The following is a 21,762-nucleotide window of genomic DNA, read 5'->3' on the forward strand; positions in this document are numbered from 1 at the left end:
ATTTGAACCTATGAACTTTACTTTCTCTCCAACAAAGTTTATCGTAATTATTTAAGATGTGTTAATACTTATTAACAAAGTTATTCAACGACATATTGAGATTTTTTTTTTCTTCTGCCCTTCGTGTGAAAAAAAAATGATGGAACTGCCCCTTGTTGAAAAATATTAATGTAAATGCCCTTGTTATAAAGCAATTGGCGAACATGAACATACTTCTTATTTTTTTATGTTTGATATTTCTTTTGGCGAACAACCTATTTATTTTTTTATTTTAACATGCTTGCTAACTAGTGTTTTAGGCACTAGTTAAAGAAGAAAAATGTTTTGCATCGAAAACAACATTTTCTATACTTTTAAATATGGCAAATGCATGCTTCTTTTTTTGAAAAAAAAACCACGAGCTGTGTGTGAACTGTGAAGTAAGTAAATGAAATTATGTCAATAATAATAAATTTAAGGGTTAATATATGTTTACCGTTATAATATTAGCGATTTCCGGTTTACCCCCTTGTAAAAAAAATTATTTAAATTCCAACCATGTGATTTGAAGATTTTTTGATTTTGGACCATGATGGCATCAAATTACAAAATTTAAGGTACTTTCGCCCCTTGTCATTTGAGAGGATTTCGGTTTACCCCCTGCCATATCATCGATTTTGTACAGTCAAGATTTATGAAGGTCCAAAATAAAAAATCTTCAAATTATAGGGTTGGAATCTAAACAATTTTTTTTTTACAGGGGATAAATCATAAACTGCTAATATTACAGGGGTAAACATATATATTAACCCTAAATTTAACTTAACGTGACCTTTAATCTTTCCGATAACTTAACTTAAATGTGACTTTAAATAAATAAAAAAATAGTGTTATGAAACTATTAGAATAAGAACAAGAATAATGAGAAGTAGAGAAGAAGAGAAAAATAGAGATGATTATATTATTCTCTTGTAGTGTACATATATGTTACATGTGGTATCTATTTATAGAGAAGTACAATGATATGACTTAAGAGTTAAGTACTTAAGGGATAAGTACAAATAAGTGTGACTTAGAGATAAGTAATATGTCGGAACAAAATGTGTTGAACATACCTTTAAGTTTTGATGATAACAATGTATTAAAAAATGTCAATTGGATATGTTAGTATTTGTTCAAGTGTGCAGGATCATAGACAAGAAGTTAAATGTCTCTTATTCAAGCATATGTTCTGGAAGAACAAATGAGAGCAATGTAATTTACAAAAAGGAAGCTTATGTTGCAAGATAGAGTCTGAAGACAAAAACAGAGTCTGAAGACAACAGAAGTTGTTCATCAGAAGCTGTCACCAAAAGTTGACGTCATCAGAAGTTGGAGTTCATTAGAAGCTGAAGACTGGAAGATGAAGTTAGTTATATGTTGTCATTTTGAATGCATATGATTGCAAAAGGTATAGAAGCCTAGAGGAATTAGAAGGCATTAGATGCTTATCCACTAAAGAGTGCAGGAAAAGGACATAGTACAAGTGTACAACCACTACCTCCACTACTCCACTCTTCATGTATGCAATAGTACAAGAATAAAGTTAATAAAGGAAAAGAAAGAATCAATTTTTATGAAGGTGAAGAAGATTGAAGGATGAGTGTGATGTTTCTGAGTTACGTGATATAGATAGGAGAAATGATGATTACTTTTAGGTTGCTTCTTTCTAGGAGAAGATTAAGAGAATGGAGAGCTGAGATTGAGTCTAAGAAGATTCGGTCTGTTGTGATTAAGACTCTAGATTACGGCAGCGCACGTGTGTTGAGAGAAACAAGGGGTAACTGATGATTCACCACAAAGTCCTATCACCACCCTTGTTCTTCATTTCATTTGGCGAACATACATGTATTCTTTTTGTATTTTCCATTTTCTATAATTCAAATGGCGAACAAGCCATTTAATTTTTCTTTTAATTTTTTTCATGTTCTATATTTAGAATGGCGAATAAATCCATTTTTTTTGTGTGTTTTTTTATTCGCCCTTTTTTTTCATCTGTTACTATAGAAATTTAGTGCGAGGAGAAGAAATGGGAAACACATGGTGAGAGAGGAATGGCTACGAATGTCCATAATTTATGTGATTTTTCTCTTTTGTTGACACGCATTTAGGTTTTCTTTATCCAAATAAATCTAAATGGTTTGCTTGCTCGCCATTTGAATTATAGACTTTAAAAAAACAAACAAAATAATGCATGTTCGCCAAATGAACAAGCACAATTGCACCAATAATTTTGAATTAGGGGCAGACATATCAATTTTTTTGGTGATAGGGTCAAAAGAAGAAAAAATTCCAAATATCATTGCTCTTTAAAGATATAGGCTATCTATAGCAGGAGAGGGTCCCGTCCCGTGAGGCATACAGTATTCGACAATCTACTACTTTGAAAGAAAAGTTGATTACTTATCCTACAACTACAATCTACTTTTGAAAGTTCGATTACTTATCCTACAATCGAAAAGTTCTACTACTTTTTTTGAATTTTTTTGGAAAGTTGGGATGCAAAGAGAATTAAATCAATCAATTGGATAAAAACTTATGTCTATGCACCGTAGCCTGCCTAAGCCAGTTATGATGGGAAAAGAGAGTAAACTGATTCAGAAGAGTATGATGATGGAGCTGTGTCATAGCATAGGAGTAACGTGGCATCAAACTGCCTAAAAAATAGTAAAATACTATGTCAAACTGCTTACTTGAAAGCAGGGACGGACCCACGTCAAACACATTGAGGGCCAAGGCCCTCACTACTTTTTCAACAACTTTTTTACCTATATATATTATTCCATTGATGAATAAATTGATGAATGATAAAAGACATAGGTTTAATAAACTAAAATAAAATTACACAAAATTTGCTTCTTAACTTGATTTTAGGTAACAATTTAGTCCCGATTTAGTCCTTTATGTTATAAAATATCAACATAATTGTCCTTTTTTATGAAAAAACAAATAATCAAAAACTACAAAACAATTTGTAATAAAATGGATATAATTTTTTTTATGATAAACGGGAAACAATTTACTTGACATGTTTGGTAAATTAGTGGTTCGACCAACTGATAAATGTAAAATTACTTAAAGGGACATTCTTTATTTGTAATAAAATGTATATAATTTTTTTTTTGACAAATTTAGATCAAATACATCTTTTATATCTTATTTTTAAAGGGTTAATAGTGCTTTTCGCCCCTGTAATATAAGTCATTTCCAGTTTTCACTCCTATAAAATTTTCGATTTGGATTCCGTCCTCGTAAAATTATTTTTTTTCGGGAAAACCCCCCTCCCCCATATGACTGTGCATATTTGCTGACGTGGTACACAGTGTGGCACACTGACTGTACATATATGTTTATGTGGCGCGCCGATTGTATAATTATTTTTATTTTTTATTTTTTTAAGGGTACACGTGGCATTTGTGCCTATATTTAAAAAAAATGAATTTATATTAATTTAAATATAAATAAAAATCTGGAAATAAATTTTCGAAAATTTAAAATCGTAAAAATTTTAATTTTTTTTAAAAAATAAATAAAAAATCAATATATATATTCATTTATATTAATATAAGAATAAAAAATTTAAAAAATATGAAAATTAATATTCGAAAATAAAAAATATCTTAAAAATTAGAAAAAATTCAGGAAAAATATTTTTAATTTTTCAGAATTTTCAATTCTAACAAAATATGATATAAATTTTAATTTTTGTATTTCCAAAGAATTTTTCTAGAATTCTTTATTGGTAGAAAAAGTTTAAGAAAACAGTTTTTTCAGAAAAAAATCTGACCTGTTTTTTAAATTTCGAACACTAAATTCCAGAATTTATAATAATCTTCTTAATTTCGAAAAAGATCCAAAAAAATTAATTTAAAAAAAAACTGAATGTTTTTTCTGATTTTAGAAAGAAAAAAATTCTAAACTTATAATTTTCTAAATCATAAACTAAATTTTTAATATTTTGATTCTAAAATTTACGAGAAAAAAATCTGAATATTTTTCTAAATTTAAAAAATAACATTCTGTTTTTTTTTTAATTTTAGAAAGAAACAAATAATTTTTTTCGATTTTATAATTTTTTAGAAAAAAAATCTGAATATATTCCTGATTTTATCTAATTTTTTAAATTTTGAAAAAAACATAAAAGTTTTTTCTGATATTCTTAATTTTTTTGGAAATGAATATTTTTCTAATTTTTAAAATTTTCAAAACAAAATCTTAATGTTTATCTAATTTTTTAGTTTTAAAAATTCGATTTTTTAAATTTTTGGAAAAAAAATCTAAATATTTTTCTAATATTTCGGATTTTTTAATTTTATTTTAAATTAATTTTAATATATTTTTAAAAATAATCTGATGTGGATTGCCTTTTTTACATGTGGCCAATTAAAAAAATGAAAAAAATGTCAAATCACCGCCACATATTAGATTCTGCTGAGTTGGATGGTGGAGGGAGGTTTTCTGGAAAAAAAACTTTTACGAGGATGGAATCCAAACCGAAAATTTTACAGGGGTGAAAACCGGAAATGACCTATATTACAGGGGTGAAAAGCACTATTAACCCATTTTTAAATTACTTTTTAATTTCTGAAATTTGATTTTTTATTTATTTTGATTTTAGTGTTTTTACTTTATAGAAAAATAAACTTAACAATAAAATATAAAGGATGAAAAAATTAAACGTAACAATAAAAGTAAACCACAATTCTTTAAAAAAAAAGTAAACCACAATGAAAAAATATTCTAAACACTAGCAGCGTATAACTGGAAAAAAATGGTGAAATATTGATGTAAGTGCCCATGTTCTACGAAGCAAATGACGAACAACATTTTTTTAATATTTTCCATTTTGATTTAAAAAGGTCCCTGACCCCACTTCAGTTATGATTTGACTTTTTAATATTTTCCATTTTGATTTAAAAAGGTCCATGGCCCCACTTCAGTTATGATTTGGCCAAATAACAGTTGTTGACTGTGCAACTTTTGCCACGTGGCATGCCACATAATTAAAACATATTTTTTTTAAAATTAAAAAAATCTGAAAATAAATTTTAAAATCATAAAAAAATTAAAAAATCTGAAAAAAAATTCGGAAAAAAACTGAAAATTAAATTTTCAAAAATTATTATTTTTTAATTTGAAAATTATATTTTTCAAAAATACTGAAATTATATTTTCAAAAGTTATAAATTTTGAGATTATATAATTTTTAATTATTTTTCAAACATTTATTTCCAGATTTAAAAAAAAAAAAACTAATTTCCAATATCTTTCTTCATATTTAAAAAAAGTAATGATGTATGAGTAATAAGAGGAGGTTACAAATAGCAATTCCTTTCTCAATCTAACAAAATTAGTTTAATAACTGGGCCGTACCGGGTCAATTTTTCAACCCGCATTCCATCCTTGATGCATAAACCTTGTTCATCTTCGTAACACAAAAAACCAGTGCAGCCTTGCCGCTGCCCCATTACCCTTTTTGTATAAGTTGCTATCAGTCGCACTGAGCTCGATTGGATCCCCGTATCAAGGAACACAGTGAAAAACGTTCGTTCAGGTTTTCATTTTTTTTTTTCTGTCAAATTTTCCTTGCTGTTATCGCTAGGATGAAAAGCTTTTTCAACTATATTGTCAATGAAAAGCTAATTTAACATGCTTAGTTTTCAACTATGATTTATGCTTAGTTTTAAAATCTAGAGAATTCAAAACAAATGTGTTGAATAGAAATATGGTATTTGAGAACATTATAGTGTCGTTTGATGCATGTAGCCAACACCATTTAGTTGGATAAAGTTCGGTTTTTGTTGTTGTTTGTTTCATTTCTAACCTGGAATTATATTTTTTGATAGGTTGACACAAAGCAAAAATGGTGCAATACAATTTCAAGAAGATCACTGTGGTACCAAATGGAAAAGATTTCGTTGACATCATTCTCTCACGTACACAACGTCAAACACCAACTGTTGTCCATAAAGGCTATGCAATTTCACGTCTCCGACAATTCTACATGCGAAAAGTCAAGTACACCCAGACTAATTTTCACGAAAAGCTTTCAACCATAATCGATGAGTTTCCTCGTCTTGGGGACATTCATCCTTTTTATGGTGATCTGCTTCATGTGCTTTATAACAAGGATCATTACAAGCTTGCACTTGGTCAGATTAATACTGCTAGGAATCTTATTGGTAAGATTGCTAAAGATTATGTTAAGTTGCTGAAGTATGGTGATTCGTTGTATCGTTGTAAGTGCTTGAAGGTTGCTGCTCTTGGGAGGATGTGTACTGTGCTTAAGAGGATCGGACCGAGTTTGGCGTATTTGGAACAGGTTAGGCAGCATATGGCTAGGCTTCCTTCAATTGATCCAAATACCAGGACTATTTTGATTTGTGGGTATCCGAATGTGGGGAAGAGTTCTTTTATCAACAAGATTACTAGGGCTGATGTTGAAGTTCAGCCGTATGCGTTTACCACTAAGTCGCTGTTTGTGGGTCATACGGATTACAAGTATTTGAGGTATCAAGTGATTGATACACCTGGGATTTTGGATAGGCCGTTTGAGGATCGGAATATTATTGAGATGTGCAGTATTACTGCTCTTGCGCATTTGAGAGCGGCAATATTGTTCTTCTTGGATATATCAGGGTCTTGTGGGTATACTATTGCTCAGCAGGCGGCTTTGTTTCAGAGTATTAAGTCTTTGTTCTTGAACAAGCCTTTGATTGTTGTGTGCAACAAGACGGATTTGCAGCCGTTGGATGGATTATCTGAGGAGGATATGAAGTTGGTGAATGAGATGAAAGCTGAAGCGTTGAAGACTTCAATTGGTCATGGAGGCGAGGGGACAGATGCTGATGTGTTGTTGACCATGAGTGCGTTGACTGAAGAAGGTGTGATTGCGGTGAAAAATGCTGCCTGTGAGAGATTGCTGAACCAGAGGGTTGAGATTAAGATGAAGTCTAAGAAAATCAACGACTGTCTGAACAGGTTTCATGTTGCAGTTCCGAAACCACGTGACCAGAAGGAAAGACCTCCGTGTATTCCTCCGGCAGTTTTGGAAGCTAAAGCTAAGCAAGCAGCTGCTGTGGAGAAGAGAAAAACTGAGAAGGATCTGGAGGAAGAAAATGGAGGTGCTGGTGTATACTCCATGAATTTGAGAAAGCATTATATTCTGGCTGATGATGAATGGAAAGAAGATAATCTGCCAGAAATTTTGGATGGCCACAATGTGTATGATTTCATTGACCCTGACATTCTACATAGGGTGGAAGAGTTGGAAAGAGAGGAAGGGTTAAGGCAGGCAGAAGCTGATGATGATGATTTTGAGATAGATGGAACTGAATTGACACCGGAACAGCAAGAGGCTTTAGCTGAGATTAGGAGGAAGAAAAGTATTCTAATCCAACAACATCGGATTAAAAAGAGCACTGCTGAGAGCCGACCAACCGTTTCAAGGAAATTCGACAAGGACAGGCAGTTCACAACAGAAAGAATGGGAAGGCAGCTGTCGTCTCTTGGGCTTGATCCTTCTATGGCTATTAACAGAATGCGTAGCAGATCTGCATCTAGGAAAGGTCGGAAGAGGGAGAGATCACCAGAAGGAAGAAACGATGGGATGGATATTGATGACGACACACCTAGCAAGAAACAGCGTCTCAGTAGATCACTGTCTCGTTCCAGGTCGGTCTCCCGCCCACCACATGAAGTTGTTCCTGGAGAAGGCCTTAGGGATTCTGCTCAAAAGATCAAAGCAATTAAACTTGCGAAGGGATCGTCCAAGAAGAGAAACAAGAATGCCAAGCGTGGAGAAGCTGATAGAGTCATCGTTAACCTTAAACCGAAGCACTTGTATACTGGAAAGCGCTCCAACGGAAAGACAGACAGGCGCTAAAATAGGTAATAAACTTTGTCTATGCAACTTTGATTATTTATCATGTAGCAAGTCAGGACACCAAAATTTTCATTAGTTTTCTTGAACTTAGAAATACACACATTTTTGTTATGGTTTGTGGTACTTGCCTGATTTATTATATTTTTCTGTCTCAACCATGAATATCATATGGTAGTTGTGGCAAAGAATAATTGATCACCCAATTGTAAATCAATTTTTGCGTTTAATTTTTTCTTTAGTTATGTTGAAAACTTTCTCCATTTCACGAACTTTTATACATACACCATTTTTTGTTTTATGTTCTGCAGTACTTGCATGAAATTACATTTGACATCTCAACCTTGAATATTACAGGGTGGCTGTGGAAAATAATTGGCTAGATTTAAATAAATGTTTGCATATAATGTTTTTCCTACTTGTTTCTTTATGTTAAAAATTTACACGATTTCATCAAAACTTTATAACGATTTCTTTTTCCATCTCTCACTGTTAAAATGGATTGAAGGAAATGTGGGGCTGTTATATCCAAGCAAGTTGTTTTTCATTTTATTAAGTGTATTTATTGACAAATCTTGTTGCATCAAGTTCAATTTCTGCATATGCCATTCTAGTCATGAGATTTCTAATTGCACTCCAATATCTGACTGAGTTTCCATTTTTCCTGAATCATGCATGGCTCGAGTCTTAATTTTGCTTGTTCCCCTGCAGTCTATGCAAGCCTCGGTCTTGATGATATCATTTATTTGAATCCTGTTTTTGTAAACCACTGAATCAATATCTGATTTCTCTCCCTAGTTATCTGTCTTTCAAACAAGTATGTTGATTTCTCTCCCTAACCCTGTCCCTCCTCCCAAAAGCTCGAAGTCTTGAGTTTCGTCTAAAATTAGATAATATGTTGTGTTCGTAGACAATTCTTTTTTGTAACAATCTACCAGTGTCACTAAAATAATTATTTTCTTTGCAGGCAATGATGATGGCTTTGTGGGTGTCAAGAATTTTGTTCTATCATATTTTTTATGTTCTCCTGGAGTTAAATGCATGGTGCTTGCTGCAGAGAAGTTTTTGTTATACACTTATGCCTTTTATATTATTATTTATTAATGTTTCTTTAGTTCAATTTTGGATGCACTTTATGAATTATGGGAGCTTCTGTTTGAATTTTGAGTTGTTTCTGTACGCTAAAATATTTGAGTATTTGTTTCACATTTTGCAACTGTTATTCGAAGTTTGTTGTTTTGTTTCAACTGTGATGACCACCCCTTGGACCCAAATGGGTAAATTGGAGGATGTTTCTGTTTTTTTCATGTTAGATAATTTACAATTTACATTTGTTTCTTGTTTCTGTTTTCATTTATTTTGATCTGAACACGCATAAAAAAATTTGATGTAATATTTCTTATTCTGAAGTTGAACCCACTTTTCAAAGTGAACAGAATACGACGAGTTTAGGTGAAGCAAATCAATTAGTATACTCTTCCATATAAACAAACCTACATCTACATGTAACTACTCTAACAAGAAATCACTCAGGTTATCAAAAATAGATTATATGAACGTATGTGATTACGTGTATGTGATTACGTTGTCCTCTACATGCTCATTTGAAGCAGTAATCCTAACACAAACATATAATTTTGTGCAATAGCGAGTCCATGAATTGGTTGACTTGTTGTGTAGCATAACTGAAATGGGGTGTTAAACTTTTTTTTTTTGAAGCAAATATGGGGTGTTAAACTTGAAAACAAGTGTTTAGTCCTCTCTATAGTATTAACACTAGCTGAACTGTCAGGTTTCAATTAACAGTTTTTTTTAGGGGAACCGTTTCTTTTATTTATTGACAAACAAAATATTTTGTTGATACATAAAAACTTAACAAAATATTACTAGCATTCTTAGTATGAAAGCAAATTATTTAAAAATTAACAGTAATAAGACTTTTTTTATATCAATTTAAGTATACAGGAATGAAAAAATTGTGAAACTAAAAGAATAATTAAAATCGTAGAGATTAATTTAATTAGAATAAACCATCAAACTACTCCCTCAATTATCAACTTTTCTCCAATTTAATCCCTAATCCACGTAAATATATCAAATAGTCCTCAAACTATATAAAATTCATCAATTTAGTCTTTGTTATTAAAATGTTGAGAATTATAAAATGATGATTTTTTAAAAATTTAAGAGACTAAATTGATGAATTCCATGCACGTTAGAAGCTAATATTATATTTATCGGTCATACTAATTTGTACCCCAAAACACAAGTTAAAGAGTTAAAAAAAGAAATAAAAGAAAAGTTTTATATTGAAAATACAATTTTTAAAACTTTTAAGATATTAAATACACAACTTTGAAAAATATATTTTTATATTTGATTTCTTAACACGTGTTCCAAGAACACAAATTAACATTTCCTTTGATTTGTACTCCCAATCGCTATTATAAACAAAAATTCACTTTTAGTTTCATTGAATCCATGATGTATATGGTTCATATTATAAATTATATACAATAGTTATTATCTATTAATTTTTATTGAATTATTCAAAAAAAAATTATGAAACGAAATGATTGAACTAAGTGGTTAATAAACTCTTTCTCGGATGAGTTGTTCGAGAGAACCCAAATTTAATTTTGAGTGAAACAATTTTTAATTACCTTATAACCAAACTCCAAATTACCGAGTTCCCTTTCTTCTTAAAAGTGAAGGGTTAACATCACAAACAAAATATATCGAGGAATGTCATAAGAAACACTCTATTTGACACTTATTTATTGTATGAAATCAGTGTGGATCTTACACTTTGAAAATTGATCTTATATAAAATGGCGAGACTCTTACTTCCTATAAATTAATAAATGTTAGAGAGAATGTTGAAAATATATTCCTCTTGGCACTCCTCAAATATACTTTCTCCGGTCACTATTATAAGCAAAATTTCACTTTTTAGAGACATTGAATAACTAATGTATCCAGTCAATAATAAATACTAGATATATTAATTATTCAATGTATCTAAAAAGTGAAATTTTGCTTATAATAATAATAATCGGAAGAAGTATTTATCTTACAACTTTTTTTTTTTTTTGACAAATTTATCTTACAAATTTGTCTTAATGCATGAGATGAGGTGGTGGTGCAGTCACGTGAGACACACATGCACAACTTACGGACACATTTCCAACGCAGTGTGGAGGATTCATCAACGAAAGAAAAAAAAGCACAAATGGCATTGGCATTGTCCCACTCTCACATAAGATTCTTCCCTCACACACTTCCACTTCCTTCTACAAACTTCACTCCGAAACTCAAACTCAACCATAACCGTTTTTTCTTCTCTCCTTCACGCTCTTCTTCAACCGTCACTGCCATGGCTTCTAATGCTCGTAAAGTCCTCGTTCCGATCGCTGATGGCACTGAGCCTATGGAAGCAGTCATCACCATCGACGTTCTCCGTCGATCCGGAGCTGACGTCACTGTCGCTTCCGCCGCTAACCATCTTTCCGTTCAAGCTCTACACGGTGTTAAGATCGTTGCTGATGCTTCTGTTTCCGATGTTGTTAACACTGCTTTCGACCTCGTCGCTCTCCCTGTATATTTACCTCTCTCTATCGTTTAGGAATTTTGCTTTTAATCGCGTTTATTATGTTAATTGTCAAATTAACCAAATTTTCCAATTCAGAATCTCGTTTTAATTGATTGGTTTGTTATCACCGTGGTTAAGGTTCTGTCAATTTTTTATTTTTATTTTTTTACAAATGTATATATAAAAATTTTATTTTTATTTTTTTACAAATGTATATATAAAAAAGAGAGTTTAATTACTATACACAGACAGCATAAAGTTATTTTACACAAGTTATTTTATACATATACATACAATTATTTGCTGTCAACTCGTTTGTTTTCATATTCATTAATTAACGTCACCACACATCATTGAATGCATGTGTAAAATAATTGTAGATACTAATTAAATTCTAAAAAAGCAAATAATTGTTTCACTCACTACATTGAGAAAATATGTTTCCAATTTTTTTTATCTGGTTTATATTTTTCACTATTTACCGTTCTAATCTTAGTTACAAGATGGTTGTATAAAAAATAGTTACTAGATAGAATTCACCCTAAAGAAACAACACAAAAGTAAATTAAGTGTAGTAGAGATGAGGATGTAGCGTTGTATGTGTGCTAAGACTAGATGAGACGCGATAGGATTAGAAATGTCAACGTTAGAGAGAGAGTTGGGATAACACCTATAGTAGAAAAAAAAAATCCAGTTATTGATGAGTTGGATAGAAAAAAGGTATATGATAGAACATTATGGTTTCATTTGATCCATGTAGCCGATCCCGCCTAGTAGGATAAGACTTGGTTGTTGTTGTTGTACTAGATAGAATTCACAAGTATGCATGACAGAAGACACTTTTGGTAAAACATGTGTCTGGTGTTCAAATATGGCATTGGCACATGCAACTACATTTTATCATTTATATTTTCTTAAGTTATTACTGATGTCTATGCTTTAGTGTCGTATTCAATGTTGATGCATCATAAATTCACAGTTTTTTGTTTGTTGGATTTTTGGGGGAAATTGTCTGTAGGGAGGGGTTCCGGGTGTGGACAATCTTAGAGACTCTGCAGTGTTGGAAGGGCTGGTAAAGAAGCATGTTGAGGATGGAAAGCTTTATGCTGCGGTGTGTGCTGCTCCTGCAGTGGTACTTGGGCCATGGGGTTTGCTGAAAGGATTGAAGGTATAGTTAGCTTCCTGTGTTCATTCTCGTTTCGCAATGTACTTTTGTGTAGCTGGTGGTGATGGTTGTGTGAATCTATGATTGTTGGGCAGGCAACTGGTCATCCTTCATTCATGGAAAAATTGGCGTCTTACACCACTTCTGTTGAGTCAAGGGTGCAGCTGGATGGCAGAGTTGTGACCAGTCGTGCACCTGGTACCACCATGGAGTTTGGCATTGCTCTAGTTGAGCAATTATTGGGAAAGGAAAAAGCTGACGAAGTTGCAGGTCCACTGGTAAGGAGTAGGAAATTCATTCTTGAAAACTCTGCTTGTTTTTTAGGAGCCATGAAATGTGGATTATGTGGGTGTTGTGTTTTAATTAGCTTGTTTTGGAAAAATAATCATTTTTGGTTGACAGCTTAGTTAGAGAACTTTTGAGGAAAAATATATTTATTCTTTAATAATCTCAATCCAACTAGCATTATGTTACATCAACTTTATACATAAATGAAGCTAGATATTTTTTTGCTTTGTCCTACCAATTTCAACATGAACTTTTGTACTCAGAAAAGGGGAAGGGGAACTGGGGTGACCGGCACTGCTCAAAAAGCTTCAAGTTTCTTGCAATACGTGTTCATGCTTCATAGTTGATGTCTAATAATTGAGTTATTAGTTGTTTTTACGGAGTTACTGGGTGCCCATCTCTGCTTTACACTCTTACTAATTGTGTAACCCTCCGCTCTCTTCCTTTGTTTTGGAACCAAATGAAAAAAAGAGAATTTATTTTAATTTATACTTCTTACAATTGAGTGATTGAAGCTTATTGGTAATGCATATGCAAACTAGTGCATGTTCATGTATTGAGCTTTCTGATGTGGCATTTCTGACATAAGTTATATGAAGATATTTTTATGTTCATGTATTGAGCTTTCTCATTATATTCTCTTGTTGTAATTCAATATTCAGGTTATGCGTTCTAATCATGCCGATGAATATACGTTTTTGGAGCTAAACCCAGTGCAATGGACATTTGACAATCCACCCAAGGTGGGAATTGGGCCTGAACTTTATCTCAGTAAATTTTCTTTATTTACAACATTTGAGAAAAGAGGCAGAATATTATGATTCTTTGACTTGTGTGAATATAGTTTAAATTTCATTGATAATCACAACTATTTTCAGATTCTTGTACCAATTGCAAATGGCACGGAAGAAATGGAAGCTGTGATTATCATTGATATTCTGCGACGAGCAAAGGCAAATGTCGTGGTTGCTTCTGTTGAGGACAAACTAGAGATCGAGGCATCACGTAAAGTTAAACTGGAGGCAGACGTGCTCCTTGTTGAAGCAGCTAAAACATCATATGACCTGATTGTGTTGCCAGTAAGGGGATTTTTTACTTTCTTTGTGGTTATTAATCAGTGATAATACTACGTTAGTTGGTGTAAAATATTTCAATTGTCTACAGGGTGGAATTGGTGGTGCCCAAGCTTTTGCGAACTCAGAAACCTTGGTGAATTTGTTGAAAAAGCAAAGAGAAACAAACAGATATTATGGAGCAATTTGTGCATCCCCAGCTTTAGTTTTGGAGCCCCATGGCTTGCTAAAGGTATCTGTTTTCTGGATCAATCTATCATCAGTATAAAGCAAACTTTCAGTAAAATGGCAATCATATATACCCATTTCTTTGCATAACTATGTTAAAACCCATGTGGTTTTGTTTCTTTGTTATCAACTATATCATACCTGGTTTGCAATTCAACAAAATTCAGAAAAACATGAATGTCAAGTTGTGTAGTAGTGTTCAAGTTCATTTTTACTGCAAACACTTCCTATGAGGCAAAATCCTCTTTGAACTATTCATTTTAATTATTTTATGGGAAATGGTAAAGAGTTCCCTTAGGGCATTGATTAAGAGAACAAAAATAGAAATATTGTGTTGGAAAATGATGAAAAGTGATGAATTCTACTTTTAAAAAGTTTAAAAATCGTTGTTTCCAATGCAAAGCTACTACTTTTGGTTTCCTTAACAAGTGCCCTTAACACTTGTTAACTTGTTAGCATGGCCCTTGTTTCAAGCACTAAAGCCTCTTTGGACTCTTTTATGTTGCTCTAAAACGAATCATTGTATATGAATTCATTTTGCAGTGTAGTGTTAATTTGAGACACGGTTATATTTTCTTCGATACAGGGTAAAAAGGCCACAGCTTTTCCTGCCATGTGCAGCAAGTTATCAGATCAGAGTGAAGTAGAAAACAGGGTTGTCGTTGATGGTAACCTTATTACCAGCAGAGGCCCAGGGACCTCCATTGAGTTTGCATTAGTTATTGTGGAGAAGCTGTTTGGACGCAAGTTAGCCCTAGAAATTGCAAATGCAACAGTGTTCTCAAGTCCATAATGTATTTAAAGGAGCGACAGTTTGTTCTATGTATCAGATATTTGTGTATGAATAACTAAGTACTGTGCTTGAATGAGTTGTGAAAAACGAGAGTTCCTCTAGAATTTTGCTACGAGTATAATGAATGCTTGTAAGATAAGGTAAATTTTGGCGTATTTTTAATTTTTCAGCCGATAGGATTTTACTCCACTAACTATATGTTTGCAACAGCTCAAAAAAAAAAAAAAAAAAAGTTTGCAACAGCTCAACAAAAAAAAAACTATTTCTTCTGATTTTAACTACTCCTCTCCCTGATTATAAGTCTCTTTGAAGGTGGCATTTAACATGGGAAAGACTAATCCTTTCCCACCATGGGTCAATTGAGTTTTCACCATTTGATCAAAAAAAGACCATAATATTATTGTGCTCTCTCTGCATTGTATTTTTTCACACCATCTTTCCCAACCATTCTCTCTCTCATCACTTGGAGCAACTCATCCACCACCACCAACATCAAATCTACTGTCCCAATTTTTTTTCCAGAAGAAGTAAAAAACACAGAAGCAAAAATGGATTTAGTTTTGGTTAGCCATGTACCCCAAAAAAAGGATACCAATGTCCAAGTTGTAATTCCACTGTCGATGCATTTTGATGCTTTTTAAACGTTTGTATTGTTCTTCAAATTTGATGGATTTAAATATTTTTTTTATACGTTTTTAATTCCACCGTATGCATTCCACTGTAATCCCATTTAATGAATTTAAGTGTTTGTGTTTTTGACAAATTTATGCATAACCCAGCACCACCAATCAAAATTCATCATCCCTTATGGGTTTGTATTTCGTTCTTCAATTTTGACCGGAAGCTCGTCCGCGGTGGTGTGCGATGGCTCTCCGACAAAGGTGCCCAGAATGCAAGAAGAATTAGAACAATAGATAGATCTTGTGACGAAGAACACAGATCTGATGTATGTTTTTCTTGAACATGTTCAAGATGGCCGGCAATGGTGTCTGAACATAATGATCTAAAAACTCAAATACTTCCATCCATATCTGATTTTGTGTGTAAAGATGTGTTCTTCATTTGATTTAGAATAAATGAAATTAAATTCTTTCATTTGATTTGATTTTGTATGATTTTAATTAGATTTCTAGATCACACGAGGAAGAGTTTTTTGATTGTTGAGTTTTTTTTTTTTTTTTCTGAGTTGAAATGGAATATGGCATAGAGAGATGATGATGGATGGTTGAAGATAGTTGACAAAATAATCTGATGTTGAGAGTGTACAATAAGATATTGGTGGCATTTAGGGTGGGTAAAAGGAATACTTTCCCACCATAGAAAAGTTTATTTTTACGGTTTGATTAGAGAGGAACACTGGTTTTATCATAGTCTGCTTACACTATAATTTTTTCCATTCTCTATCACTTTGTCTTCAACCTCCTCCTCAAGTACTTATTTTTCTAGATCTCTAGATTTTCACTCACACCTCCACTAGAGTAATGGCATAACAATCAGCCATGAAAATGTGATGCCCAACGCAAACTATATTTCATTGGTATCCAGATCTATAGGCGTGGTGTTGTTGATCTTATTTTTTATTTTTTATTTTTTCTTATTCTTCTTGTTGTTGTTGTGGTGTTGATTTGAAGTTGGAAAATGAAGACACTCTTGTTCATTGTAATTTGCAGCATATCATTCTTGGTAAAATCAATTATGCTTTTATGGTATTCAATTATGCTATTCTGGTATTTTTTTTTAATTTAGGTTTAGTAAATAAATAATTTATTGATTTCATTTAATTAAATAACAAAGTAGATGATTAAGAAGAAGGAATCAAATATGTCCTTCCGAAAAAGAAAAAAAAGGAATCAAAACCAATAATCTTTAAAATCAAACCCAGTAATTTTTTCATGGAAATTTTCTGAGATTTTGAACTCATGGACATGAGAATGATGATTTTTATTTTTCTGGTGGTAAAGAAGGGAAGAGAATGGGGATTGAAGATATTGGAAAAAATATAGACTAATACCTCAATTTCGTCCTTGAATTATCAGCAATCGATCAAATTCGTCCCTGAATTTATCGAAATATCTATTTAGTCCCTGAATTTACAAAATGTCAATCAAATCAGTCCCTACGTTAAGTTGGTCTGTTAACGGAGGTGACGTGTAACGTTAACCTCTTACAGAGCTTGCCACGTCATATGCCACGCAAGCAGGGACCAAATTGATTGATTTACAGAAAATTTCGAAGGACCAAATTGATGGATTTTCAGAAAATTGGCAACGGCTCTTTCTCCTTGAACTCATTAACGGCTCTCTCTTCCAGTCCAAATTAACGGCTCTTTCTTCCCCAAATATATAAATTTGGAACCCTAATGTTATTATTTGTCACCTAGAGTTCAAAATCCCCCAAAATTCTTCCATGAATTGAGTAGGTGTTCTTCCCCAATTCAAAAAACATAAAACCCTAATTTTTTTGTTGATTAATTTCGAAATTAAAAAATCATTGGTGATTGTTGAAGATTCGGTGTTCAGGAATGATGGGTGGTGGGCGTATGGGCAAAAACAACTACAACAGCCAGTCTTCATCTTCAAGCTCTATGTACAATGATGATGTGAGAGAGCTTCATTGTTGGTGTCCTAGAATTTGTGTTGTAAGAAAAACAAACACTGTCCAAAACCCAGGAAGTCCTTTCTATGTCTGCCCTCTACATAAGGTTTGTTTAATAATGGTTATGTGATGTGTGAATGGTTTGTTTAAATAGTACTTATTTTGTTTTTTGATTGTATAGGAAGATGATGAAAATTGTAAATTTTTTGTGTGGGTTGATGAAGCTGAAGAACTAGGCTATTTTAAAAACAATGGTGCTGGTCATGGAAGAAATGCAAGGTTGATAGAGAAGCCAAATGATAGGGGCAGAGAAGAGGTTTGGAAGACAAGGTTGATGGGTAAAATTGATTGTGTAGGAAGTGAGCTTAGGTTGATTAAGATTTTGATAGGAGTATTATGTTTGATTGAGTTGTTTAGAATGCTATTGTATTGTGCCAAGTCCATGTAATGTTGTAATGAAAAGAGGTTATAAATGAATGAATCAAACCCTTCTGTCAAAAAAATTCAATCAAAATGGTCCCTGAATTTTATACATATCCATCAAATCGATCCTCAAATTAATAAAAATACCATCAAAGAGGTCCTTGAATTTTCACAACATATATCACTGTGATCCTTGGTACATATATCACTGAGTTTCTTCAGGTTGAGTTTCAGGTTGAGTTTCTGGTTGAGTTTGTTGGGTGACAGTTGCACCAACATTGTCTTCATCATTTCTTTGAGTATCCCAAGCCATTTCCTCCATTCCTTGAGTACCATCAACATTTTCCTCTTGATTATATACTCTGTTTTTAGTAACCAAATCGATCCATATGAAATTATTAAGTTTCTAACAAAAAACCCTAAAATTACTAATAAAAAAAACGCAATCAAACACACAACACGCACAAACAAACATCAACGAAACATGATATGATGTTAAAAGTTGAAAAAATAATGCCTAAAACTAAAACTGATAATCACAGAAACGGAAACAAAAAAGGGAGAAACGAACAACAGTGAATGGAAAACGAAGTTGAATGGCGTTACCTTGACAAACCACGAAATCTGACTTCAAAGCCGTATCTTTTCCACGGTTGATCGCCGGTGATGATGATGATTTTGGAGAAGTGAAGAGGGTGACGGTTTAGGCGGGAAGGTGAAAGGTAAGGGACTGGTTTGATGGTTCTGAGTGAAAATGTGAGGATGAAAGACAATGGTAATTGAGGGGTATAATTGGAAACATAGGAAAAATTATCCTCAAAAGTGAAATCTCGAATTTTCTCCATTTCCATCAATTTCGTCCTTGTACACGTGGCTGCCTTGTTGACACGTGTACATGACAACACAACATGCAAGGGGATATGTCATCACCACTAACGGTGCTTTTGGACGGAGGGACTGATTTGATGGACGTCTGCAAAATTCAGGGACTAAATAGATATTTTGATAAATTCAGGGACGAATTTGATCGATTGCTGATAATTCAAGGACGAAATTGAGGTATTAGTCAAAAATATATGGTATAAAGATGGATTGTAGAAGATGGATGATAGATCTGATGTTGAGTGACCATGCTAAAAGAAGTGTTTCTCTCAAATCAAACCGTAAAAATCAACTTTCCTATGGTAGGAAAGTATTCCCTATACCCACCCTAAATGCCACCGAAGATATTTGATCTAGTGGTTAAAATTAACTTTCTCATGGTGGGAAACTTTTGTCATTTCCCATGTTAAATGCCACCCTCTTTTGAAACTTTGAAAAAGTCTAAAACGTACTCCCTCCGTCCCGGAATATCTGACCCATTTTCTAAAAAAAGGTGTCCCAAAATAACTGAGTCATTTCAATTTTCAATACAACTTTCATCATTCCCAGTACAATATAACACTAAATAATACTACTTTTATCATTCCCAATACAATATATTCCACTTTTCCCTTTATTTATACATTTTTCTTAATCTGTGTGAAATGAGCCAAGGGGTCATATAAATTGGGACGGAGGGAGTACCTCTAATTAGCGTTGAAATAGAAAAATCAAATTAAACACACATACAAACAATTGACAATTGTAGTAAAATTTACATACAAACTAGATGCATTAACTACACTACTAACTTTTCTTAATAAGTTATAATAAGAAAAATAGTTTTTTCCCTTTGCTTTTTAAAACTCACAAAGGAAATAGTGATATATATTTAAAAAAAAAAATTATGTTCTTTCATTTTTTTCTCTCTCCCACTCAAATGGCTATTTTTTTAGACAAACCAAAGTTAGATCATTTCAATCAAAATACAGTGTACATAAGGATATCATAAAAGCTAGGGGGATAAAGGGGAAATACACAGTTTTAACTAATATTTCCTACTAAAATAACGTTTTAAGTTTTAGTCAAAAAAAGTTGTAACTAAAAAATGGTTTTAACTCTAAACTTTTGTTTACCAAACAAAAAATGTTTTAACTAATTAACCAATTTTTTCCTTTTCGTATACGAAGTGGTAAACATTATTGAAACTCTTCTCTCACACACATCTACAAAATTCTGAGTTTGAATCCATATGACAGTGTCAAACCTAACAATTTCGGCACTTTATGTTTTGCGGACAACCTTTGTAATAGGAACTAGATGAAATCTTAGATATAGTGACTGCAGTTAACCTTTTGTTATAAAAAGGATGGGAAGGGAAGTATGAATTTTGTTTCGCATTTCCTCACCGGTTTGTCGAAATTATAGTTGCGTTGTAATGTTGTTGAAATTCTGAAGTATAGCTTTTGTAAAATCGCTATGTCTTATTCTGACTGGTATTGCAAACATAGCAAATTTAAAAATGGACCACATCCACCATGAACCAATACTTGAAAAATGTTTAAAACACCAACGACGATGGTGGCTTTAAGATATTGATTCCATAACACATAAAAAAAAAAAGGAATATTGATTCGATAAAAATAACGAAAAACAAATATATATAATCTATTGAATTGACACCACTTAGGTTGCCACCTTATGGATACAAAAGAGGAGGGTCCTGAGCTATTTTTCTTGAGGAGTATCGTCAACCGTTTTAAAGTATCGGTCTATGGTTGACCACTTATTAAGGTGGTCCACATCACAACTAACTAACCTTGATTACATATGCTCCTTCTGATCTCAAATATAAATAAAAATAATTTGAAAAATGAATGTTTAAATTTGCTTTTTAAGTTGTTTAAATAATCAAAATCATGTGTTACAGAATATAAATTGTTCATGTATGTAAACAAGTTATAACAGGTGAGCTATTCAGTGAAGCTGTCGAGATAAGATCTAAAAATACTCCAAAACTTAAATGAAAATACATTGTTTAGACTAGAATCGGAATGAGAATACATTCTTATACATGTAAAAGATATGGTTAAAATGAAGTGAAAAAATTATGGGTATGGTAAGGACTTGCTGGGCAATTATGAGTGTGAAGAAAAGTGACGTGGTAGATACCGTTAACGGATCGGACTTATCGGCATTTATTCTCATTCTAATTCTAGTCTGGACAATGTATTTTGAATTAAGTCTGTATTCTTGAAGCTCCCTTATACAACTCCATTGAATAAACTATAACTCTTCTTGTAAAAGAATATAAAAAATACTAGAGCTCTTCTTAGATGGATGTGGTTCAATCCGGACCGAGTTGGAATCACTTTTTCTTATAAAATCAAGTTAAGTCACAAGGTCCCGTATGTTTGCTCGTTAATATTGTCGAGTAATAAATAGTGAGTATTACTAAATCAACTTAATAATATTCACTATTTGTTATAGTCTTATATAGAGTTTAATTTATATACATCACTAATCATTAAAGTTGTATTTTATATGACTTTCGGATGCATTTTTGTGTCTGAATAATACTATTCACTTGAAAATATCATAAACAATCTGAGACTAGCATACAAAGTATATGTGTTTTTTGGTTACAGCTAATTACTAACATCTCATTCCGAAAAAAAAATAGAAGTTTTTAGACAACTAATTGCATAAAAATAGTATATTATTATCCACACAAAAAAAAAAACGAACCATACCATTTTTTCACTCATTATATCTTCATGCAAAATTCCTCTTTCAACTATACACGTACAGAATCTTATGAAAAAGGCAGATGAATCGCTTCAT

At 32.5% G+C, this 21,762-nt stretch overlaps 1 protein-coding gene and 1 pseudogene across 3 annotated transcripts; both read left to right on the forward strand.

Moving 5' to 3' along the window:
- The first annotated feature begins 5,462 nt into the window (after positions 1 to 5,462).
- LOC146949614 (nucleolar GTP-binding protein 1 pseudogene) lies at positions 5,463 to 9,147 on the forward strand (annotated as a pseudogene). Of its 2 annotated transcripts, none has more exons than XR_015027344.1 (3): positions 5,463 to 5,572; positions 5,865 to 7,908; positions 8,868 to 9,147. The product of XR_015027344.1 is annotated as a nucleolar GTP-binding protein 1 pseudogene, transcript variant X1 (transcript). The 2 variants fall into 2 exon arrangements; XR_015027345.1 differs by having other exon boundaries at positions 5,463 to 5,562.
- A 2,028-nt stretch (positions 9,148 to 11,175) lies between these two features.
- On the forward strand, positions 11,176 to 15,190 carry LOC146949615 (protein DJ-1 homolog B-like). The gene is made up of 7 exons (XM_085745570.1): positions 11,176 to 11,498; positions 12,511 to 12,660; positions 12,753 to 12,935; positions 13,608 to 13,688; positions 13,824 to 14,024; positions 14,110 to 14,250; positions 14,833 to 15,190. Exons 1-7 carry the CDS (start codon positions 11,277 to 11,279, stop codon positions 15,037 to 15,039), a joined length of 1,185 nt encoding a protein of 394 aa, XP_085601696.1. The 5' UTR covers positions 11,176 to 11,276; the 3' UTR covers positions 15,040 to 15,190.
- Positions 15,191 to 21,762: the final 6,572 nt, after the last annotated feature.

Source organism: Medicago sativa, chromosome 2, assembly GCF_051527215.1.
Source record: "Medicago sativa cultivar Bolivia chromosome 2, Bolivia_mono, whole genome shotgun sequence".
In the NCBI taxonomy this organism is placed as follows: Eukaryota; Viridiplantae; Streptophyta; class Magnoliopsida; order Fabales; family Fabaceae; genus Medicago; species Medicago sativa.